At 39.8% G+C, this 8,523-nt stretch overlaps 1 protein-coding gene and 1 pseudogene across 1 annotated transcript; one reads left to right on the top strand and one right to left on the bottom strand.

Moving 5' to 3' along the window:
- Positions 1–816: 816 nt before the first annotated feature.
- Positions 817–1,657, bottom strand: LOC107978414 (annotated as a pseudogene).
- Positions 1,658–1,992: 335 nt separating this feature from the next.
- Positions 1,993–7,946, top strand: Bcl2l15 (BCL2 like 15). The gene is made up of 4 exons (XM_027393843.2): positions 1,993–2,235; positions 2,551–2,672; positions 5,907–6,131; positions 7,929–7,946. Exons 1-4 carry the CDS (start codon positions 2,100–2,102, stop codon positions 7,944–7,946), a joined length of 501 nt encoding a protein of 166 aa, XP_027249644.1. The 5' UTR covers positions 1,993–2,099.
- The last annotated feature ends 577 nt before the right edge of the window (positions 7,947–8,523 follow it).

Below are 8,523 nucleotides of genomic sequence, written 5' to 3'. Positions count from 1 at the left end.
TACCCAACCAAATTCTACAATTCAGCAATACTTCACTAGTTCTTAAATATTGTTTTAGGAAACAATCATAATGACATGAACTTGAAATAGCTCTACACATTCACTTTGATACTCATGATGTGGCACTGGTGACGATGTAAACAGCAGAAAAACAGGGGCTGCCAAATGACCAAAGTATGGAGGCATAGGCCTTTTCCCCACAGGAGCATATCAAATGGTGATGCCAATAATTCAACACCCACATCAGGAGAGGCTGTCATGTGGTATAACTGTATTCTTCTGAAGATGTTCTTCTTTGCTCAGTGTACTGTTTGTCTACCAGCACTTTTTAATCATGCTGATACTGGGATTGAACCTGGTTCTTGACTGACTGGTTACGTCTGGAATGAGGGCATTGTGACAAAGCACCTTGTGTGCTTTCATGATGTGGATGACAGCAGTTTGGAGGTACAGCACTTCTAGGCTGTTCTAGTTCCTGTGGTATATCCTTCATTGATGAAATAATTTAAAATTTTGTTCTCATAATGCTGAAGCTCATATTTAATGAAAAGGAAGATTTTTGCATCAAAAGTGTTTTCCTTTTCTGAATCATGGTTAATCATTTTTACATCAAGTAATGATTTGATCATTTTGGTCAGCTCTTTTTTGTTCATCTGGGTGCTGTCTTGAAGTTCTTTTTTTGTTTTGTTGTTTTTTTGTTTTTCGAAACAGGGTTTCTCGGTGTAGCTTTGGAGCCTATCCTGGCACTCACTCTGGAGACCAGGCTGGCCTCAAACTCACAGAGATCCGCCTGCCTCTGCCTCCTAAGTGCTAGGATTAAAGACATGCACCACCAAAGCTCAGCTTGTCTTGAAGTTCTTTGTAGCTGACAGTTTCACTATTGTTAAAGGCAAGAAGAACTGCCATTTGGTAGGCTGTAACCATAGCTACATGTAGTTTTCCCAAATCATTTTAACTTCGCCTGTACAGAGATAATGTAACCATGCTAGTTTCCTTCCACTGAAATGCTGACTGTAAAGTAATCTGTACACTTTTTTCTAAGTCTTGGGGAATTGCAAATGTGGATGAAGGAGCCTGAGTGAGAGGCCATGCACCAGCCTGAAGGACATATATTTGGAAACTAATCCCCTAATCTTCCCTGTGTCTTGGTTTCTGATGAAATTGTTGAGATCAGCACTGAGACTCATGTCTGTGTACCTCTGATACAGTTTCCTGGTAAATTCATAACAGGCTTGCTTTAATTTATTGATCATGGCTTCTTCAGAATCCATTGACATAGACAACCCATGAATTAGACATTTTGCTAGCATTCTTGCATAGAACTTCTGAAAAATATCTTTTTCATCAATGTATTTGAAAACAGTGATGAAATTGGTGAGTTTGTCCTCCACTTCATTGTCAGTCACCCCCTTTGCTGACTCCAGAACTCTCTTATGCAAGTGCCCAACATGATTTAAAAAAAAAAAAAAAACTTTGTTTCTGCATAAAGCCTTTCTCCAAGTGATTCAGGATAGGCCACACATAAAGCATAGATATCTGAGGAACAATCATTCCACGCTACTCTCTCAACATATTCCCGCATAGAAACAGCTTTGACTGAAGTTAGGAAGTTGTTCCATGTTTCATCAAAATCCACTACTCTTAGTTTTAAAGGCATTGTGCAAGTTTAGTGTTGAAACCTTCTGCAGAAGCAGTGTGAGGACAAGGGCCCCTGGTAGGGAGGCAATCTGCAGGTGTGAAGGATGAAGTCCGCCAGCACAGAGGTGGCCATTGGTGCCTGTCAGCTCCAGGAAGTATTTCTTAAGAAACTTGCTCAAGAGAATCTTCCTCAATTCTATTTTAGTTATAGATTGTTTATCTATAAAAGCTATTCATTAATCTTATGTTCTGACGAGGGTGTGGTTCAGAGATACGGAACTGAAAATTCTTTCTCTTGAGAGAATTTGTACCTTTTTAAGCAATTACTCTTGAAAAAAAAAAGTTAGTGGGAACGATTCTAGGACATACCCAGTTAGGAACCAATAAGAGGCAGGCAGGCACAACTGGTTTGCCAGGTTCTCTAACCTTCTGCTGAGCAGAAAACCACTTGTTTGTGGAAAATGTCTAAAATGAAAAACCCCCAGACTTTTGAGGAGCAAACAGAATGTGTCATGAATGCTCTACTCATGGACTTTTTGACCCCAACATTACAGGTTGCTAGCCGGAATCTACAGGATTCAGACGAACCATACTCAGGTAAGGAGCACAGGTGGGTAGTGGAGTCAGAACATGCTTTCTCTGTTTCCTCTTAAGTTTTAAAAGGCTTCTCAATAAAGAAGATTGTCTGACTGCAACTACTGAGAACAAACAATGCCAAAACTGTTTTAAAAACTTGAGAATGTAACTGAGGGCAGCCTGGTCTACAGAGTGAGTTCCAGGACATCCAGGGCCACACAGAGAAACCCTGTCTTAACAAACCAAAAAATAAGACTTAAGAACATTTCTCTTTTGTCAAGATTTAGGAGACTTCCAATTCCTTCAAGCATGGTGAAAGTATTTTCTTTGTCTTAGGAGAGGCTTGCTCTTTTGATGTGTCTATTATTGCTGGCCGCCTTCGAATGCTGGGTGACCAGTTCAATGGAGAATTGGAAGCTTCTGCCAGTAATGTCATTGCAGAAACCATTCAAGGACAGGTCAGATTTTTGATTTTTAATATCGTCTGCTGTTTGTTCTTTTTCAAACTTAAATTTTCTCTTTCCTTCCTTCCTTCTTTCCTTTCTTTCTTCCTTGTTGTTTATTTCCATATACTAGGAATAGAAGTGTTTTGTGAAGATTTGGAGGTTTATTTTTGCTCAAGAAGCTATAGAAGGAAATGTGATTGCTAGACCTTAATGAAAACCTGGTACTATAGAAAGGAACTCATAGGCTTCATCAGAGTCAGAGCTGCCCTTAGTGTGCATAAATCTCACTCATAGTTTACGTTTCCTGGAAAATAATCCTTTTTGTATATTTCTTCTTCTTCTTCTTCTTCTTCTTCTTCTTCTTCTTCTTCTTCTTCTTCTTCTTCTTCTTCTCTCCTCCTCCTCCTCCTCCTCCTCCTCCTCCTCCTCCTCCTCCTCCTCTTCCTCCTTCTCCTCCTCCTTTTCTTCGTGTGTGTGTGTGTGTGTGTGTGTGTGTGTGTGTGTGTGTGTGTGTGTGTGTGGTGGGGAGAGACACATGTGCCACTGAATATCTGTGAAGGTCAAAGGACAATTTTGTGGTGTTTTCCCCTTTGACCTTTGTGTAGGTTTCAGGGATTGTATTCATGCCACCAGGTTCGTGTGGCAAGTATCTTTATTCTAGACCTATCTCAATAGCCCCGTTACTCATATGTTTAACTTTACTGGGAGTGGGCTTCTTCCCTCATCCCTGGGTCCAATAGTAAGATTCAGAAATATTGCACAGTTTAGAAGTCTGATGCAATTCGAGATAAACCCTTAAAGAAGTCTGCTAGCTTCTCATCAGAACTCTTGATTATTGGCAGTAGCCCTTGGACTCTGCATAGCTATAACGACCATAAGACAGTGTTCCAGTACATGTTGCTGATGATATCAACAACAGCAGCTAGTCCTTATTACTTCGCATGACCACGTTTCATTGTTTAATCATTGCACTCATGTGTGGATTATTGCACAGCTGTTATTCTTAGAACAACCTTTCTCAATCAGCACATAATTCCATGAGAGTAAATATCAAGCCTGGTTTCCTCCTTTCTGTATTCATATACTTTTGAATTGTTCCTTATACACAATAGGTCTGCAAAATGTATTTCCTAACTTGATAGCATTTAAACACACAAAGAACGGAGGCATAAGGAAACAAGTAAGAAACTTCCTCTGTAAATGTTAAAGCTAGGATTTGAACCCAGTTGATTTCAGAGGCACACTTTCTTCTTCCTAAAGGACAGCATAGGGAATGTGCCTGTGTTGTATCCAGACAGAATCTTACTTCCATTTGCTGGCCTTGAGCCTGTCATATGTGGCTCCTAGCTAAGTCTACTTTTTCTTCTATATTTAGAACAATAACAAAACAAGACAATAGCAACAACAGCAAGGGGAAAAAAGACATTTGAAACAGTTTCAAACTCAAGTTGGAAGCATGCTAAAAGAGCAGTGGTTCTCAACCTTCCCAATGCTGCAACTCTTTAATACAGTTCCTAATGTGGTGACTCCCAACCACAAAATTATTTTTACTACTACTTCATAGCTGTAATTTTGCTACTGCTATAAATTGTAATGTAAATATCTGTATTTTCAGCTGGTGGTGGCGCACGCCTTTAATCCCAGCAGGTGGAAGGCAGAGGCAGGCAGATCTCTGAGTTCGAGACCAGCCTGGTCTACAAGAGCTAGTTCCAGGACGGCCTCCAAAGCTACAGAGAAACCCTGTCTCAAAAGACAAAACAAAACAATCTGTATTTTCCAATGGTCTCAGGTGACCCCTGTGAAAGGATTATTCAATACATCTTAAAAAAGGGGTGGCAGCTCATAGGTTGAGAACTGCTGGTACAGAGAATTTCTCCAATCATCTGAGAGTAACTAATAGGATAGTTCCTCGCTCTTTCATACTTTTATACTTCCTTCAAATAAGAACATTCTTTTATAGAACCACAATGTAAACATTGTAACCATCAAACTCAGAAGATTGATAGTGATATAGTAGTATTGAATCCTTAGAGTTCACTGATTTGTTGTTTTGTTTTGATATGCTTTTTGAGACAGAGGTTCTTTTGTAGCCATGGCTGTCCTAGAATTTCCTCTGTAGACCAGGCTGATCTCGAACTCACAGAGATATACTTGCCTCTGTCTCCTGAGTGCTGGAATTAAAGGCACCACCATCCCCTGGATAATCCACTCAATTTTTGCCACTTGTCCCAACAATATAATTTATATCAAAATATCCAAGCCAGATTCATATGTGGCACTTAGTTATGTTTTCCAGTCTCCTTCAGTATATATTGATTCTTCAGTCTTTTCATCTATTTTATGACCTTGACATTTGAAGATGATGGGAAATGTTATTGAATATCCCTGAATAAAGTTGTGTTTATCCTCTCTTGTTGACAGAACCACTAACTTGTCTCTTTGTCATGCTTCAAATTTACTTAATTTCAGGTATAAAGTCTTATACTAGGCCTTCTCCAGGCAACTCTGGTGTCTTTCAGTGAAAAACGATACTTAGAAACTAAGATGTAGGGCCAATGAGATATGGCTGGGTAGAATTACTGGCTGCTGTGAGAGCCTGAGTTTGGTCCCCAGGATGCACAAGAGAGAACTAACGCCTGCAAGTGGTCCTCAGACTAACATATACACTGTGGCATGTGTATACACACACACATTAAATAACTAATATATAAATGTAAAAACAACAAACAAATAACAAACCTCAAATATAGGTACCTTCTGAAGCTATTTCTTTTCTTAGCTTTTTTAAGATTTAACATTCTAATCTGACAATTACCGGGCCCCCTTATACCTCAAAGATCTACCTTGGCTCCACCTAATAGCTTTTGTACCAATTTATTTAGGAGGGGGAAAAGAAAGAGGGTTTTTTTTTTGTTTGTTTTAACTTTAGACCTTGCTAAACATTTCCTAATCATAGAAATAATGCCTTTGACCTGCTCACTATGATGATCTTAATAGCTCTCTTGCACAGTATTTTGTTCATTCTACCAATTGATATCCGAAATCATGAGCTTGATGAGTTATTTAATGTTTTTCTAATATTAAAGTATCAAAATGCTAGCACTAAGAGATTTGTCCGTCTGCCCTCTGATATTCCCTTGGACTACCTACCAGTGGTACATTGTCTACTTCCTGAAGAGCACTTCTTAGACCTGCAGACTCCAGGCCTGTTTGAGTAACACTGACAGAGCCTGTCTCCCTCCTCAGGCAGGAACTGTACTCAAGGACATAGTCCAGTCTCTCAGCATGGCCTGGTGTACTCAAGACCCCACCCTAGCTTTTGAGAGAGCCTTTCTGGCAGTGTCAGTGAAACTTCTTGAATGTGTGGTCCGTAAGGCTCCTGAAATGGCAAGACAGGTGGCTCGCCGCATGACGGGCATGATCAATGGGAACATGGCCATCCGAGAATTTATCCAGGACCAGGGAGGATGGGTAAGTTTTTGTTATGCCTCATCCATACTTTGCTAGGCATCTGTGCTGTTTTGGTTTTAATAACTGGAACTCTTAATTATTAACCTTTCTGTAAGTTGTCATGGAAAAAGGAAATAAAAGCTCAGCCTGTGGGGGTTGGACAACGCTGCCTGAAATGTTGACCACTGGCTGTAAAGCTAATCTCTACCATATATTATCAGCTATAAAGGATATTGATGGTGGAGTTCTAAACTCAGCCTGGCTTTACGCTGCTTCCTGGTACATTTCTAAGTCTTTGTTCCTGAACATCTTTAATATGTGTTGAGGAAAGGTAGAATAATCTTGTGTGTGTGCGTGTGTATGTGCATGTTGTATGTATGTGATATGTGTATGTATGCTCCTGAGTTCAGGCATGTGCACGCCACAGCTCATATGTGGAGATCAGAGAACAACCTTGGATGCCACTCAGTTTGTGCCTTTCACTGTGTTTAATACAAGGTCTCTTTTAGTTCTGTTGCATCTGCCAGGTTAGCTGGTCCATGAGTGTCTGGAATTCTGTCTCTGCCACCCACCTTGCTGTAGAAGCACTGGGATTACAAGTGCATACTACCATATCCATCTTTACATGTGCTCTGGGGATTTGAACTCAGATCCTCATGTTGTGCTCATGGTAAGCACTTTACCAACAGAGACATTTTCCTAGCCCCAGCACCCAGAATAAATCTCAACATTACCTAGGAAAACCAAGTTTGTGGAACAGTGTCTTTCAGACACAACAGGACTCACAGAGACTGAGGCAGCCTGCATGGCTTGAAGCCAAGTGTAATTCCAGCCCAGAGACAGGGAAGTGAACACATGCTCCCACCCCCAACCAAGAAGCCAGACACAATGGATACCTGCTGGCAAAGTAAAATTTAGTTTAGTTTTTTTTTTTTTTTTCTGATGGAGTCTCACTGAATCTATTAACCATACTGCAGGATAGGCCCCATGCCCAGGAATAGTTGTCCAATACAAAACAAACTCTATGGAATTTTGTAAACTTTATGTCTCATTTTGCTTTGTTTGGGAATTTGGTTCTCTTATTGGTCTTTTATATATTTTGATTCCTATTTTTGTGTGTGTTTGTGTGTTTCTTGCTTTTTTTTTTTTTAAAGAGAGAGAGAAAGAACTTAAAGTTGGGAGGGTAGGGATCTGTGGAGCACCTGGGATGAATTGGGGAAAGGAAAACATGATCAAAATACATTGTAAACCAGTTTGTCTTATCTACAGTTGACTATAGGGGACAGTCTGTCTGTCTGTCTGTCTGTCTGTTTTTTCCAGACAGGGTTTTCCATGTAGCCCTGGCTGTTATGGAACTTGTTTTGTAGACCAAGCTGGCCTTGAACTCAGAGATCCACCTGCCTCTGCACCCCCTCCCCTTGCCCCAAGTGCTGGAATTAAAGGCATGCACCATCACCACCAGGCACCTTTATTTAAAAAATAGTTGTTTTTAAATTGAAAATAGATTTTTTTCATATACTATATTCTGATTCTGGTTTCTCCTCTCCCAACTCTTCTAAGATTTCTGCACCTCCCCATCCACCCACTCAAATCCACGTCCTTTCTTGTCCTCTCTCACTAGAAAGCAAACACTGAGCCTATATCTTAATAATCCATAGAGTTTCCACTAATTTTGAGTACTTCTTTCTATTTCTGGGATCAGTAGAAGAAGTTGTAGTAAAAGATGTAGTTAACCCTGGCGTTTCAGGTACTTCCCTGGATTCCTAGACAGTTCCTAAGGACCGTCTTTTTGACTAAGATTCTCACTGTTCTTCCTAGGAGAACTTGGAGAGCTGAAGAAATGGGCTTGTTCCCAGACTGAACATCACTTCCTATGATGTCTGACAATTAAAACATGCTTTCTTCAACTTACCCAGTGTTACGTTTTTACTGATTGCAGACTTTGGGAGCAGCCCTAGCCACCTACAGTGACATTGTACTTGATGTTCTTACCTGAGTTTAAATAAGAGTTTGTTGAAACAATGACCTCCTGACAAAGTAATTTCTTACTAGTGAAATTTCAAGTACTAAGGTGTACCTTTGCTGGAGATCTTTTGAAGGAGACAGCACATCATAAACTTTTTCTTAGGTTTAGCCCTGTCTTTTGTTGAGAATTTTGTCTCTAGTGATTTTGAAATCTAAAGGATGTCAGTTTTTAGTTAAAAATCTTATTTCTTCAAGTAAAGGATTTTCTTTCAAATCTACCTTAAGTTTTATGTTTATTTCACCTGAGCAGAATTTATTCATCTATTTTAGAGATATGAAGGCATAATTAGCAGCTTCTTCATCTGCACTCTACTGGAAATATCAAAAAAATATGAAATAGCTACTGTGTTTTTATTGTCAGGCTATTAAGGAGTGCTGGCCCACATAC

Source organism: Cricetulus griseus (genome assembly GCF_003668045.3).
Source record: "Cricetulus griseus strain 17A/GY chromosome 1 unlocalized genomic scaffold, alternate assembly CriGri-PICRH-1.0 chr1_0, whole genome shotgun sequence".
In the NCBI taxonomy this organism is placed as follows: domain Eukaryota; kingdom Metazoa; phylum Chordata; class Mammalia; order Rodentia; family Cricetidae; genus Cricetulus; species Cricetulus griseus.
This window is presented reverse-complemented; position numbering and strand designations above follow the sequence as displayed.

Bases quoted from the DNA above. Each gene is read 5' to 3' on its own strand.
- Bcl2l15 (XM_027393843.2), top strand. From the start codon at position 2,100: ATGTCTAAAATGAAAAACCCCCAGACTTTTGAGGAGCAAACAGAATGT. The intron at 2,236-2,550 runs GTAAGGAGCACA...TCTTTGTCTTAG, and splicing joins TTCAGACGAACCATACTCAG to GAGAGGCTTGCTCTTTTGAT. The intron at 2,673-5,906 runs GTCAGATTTTTG...CTCCCTCCTCAG, and splicing joins CAGAAACCATTCAAGGACAG to GCAGGAACTGTACTCAAGGA.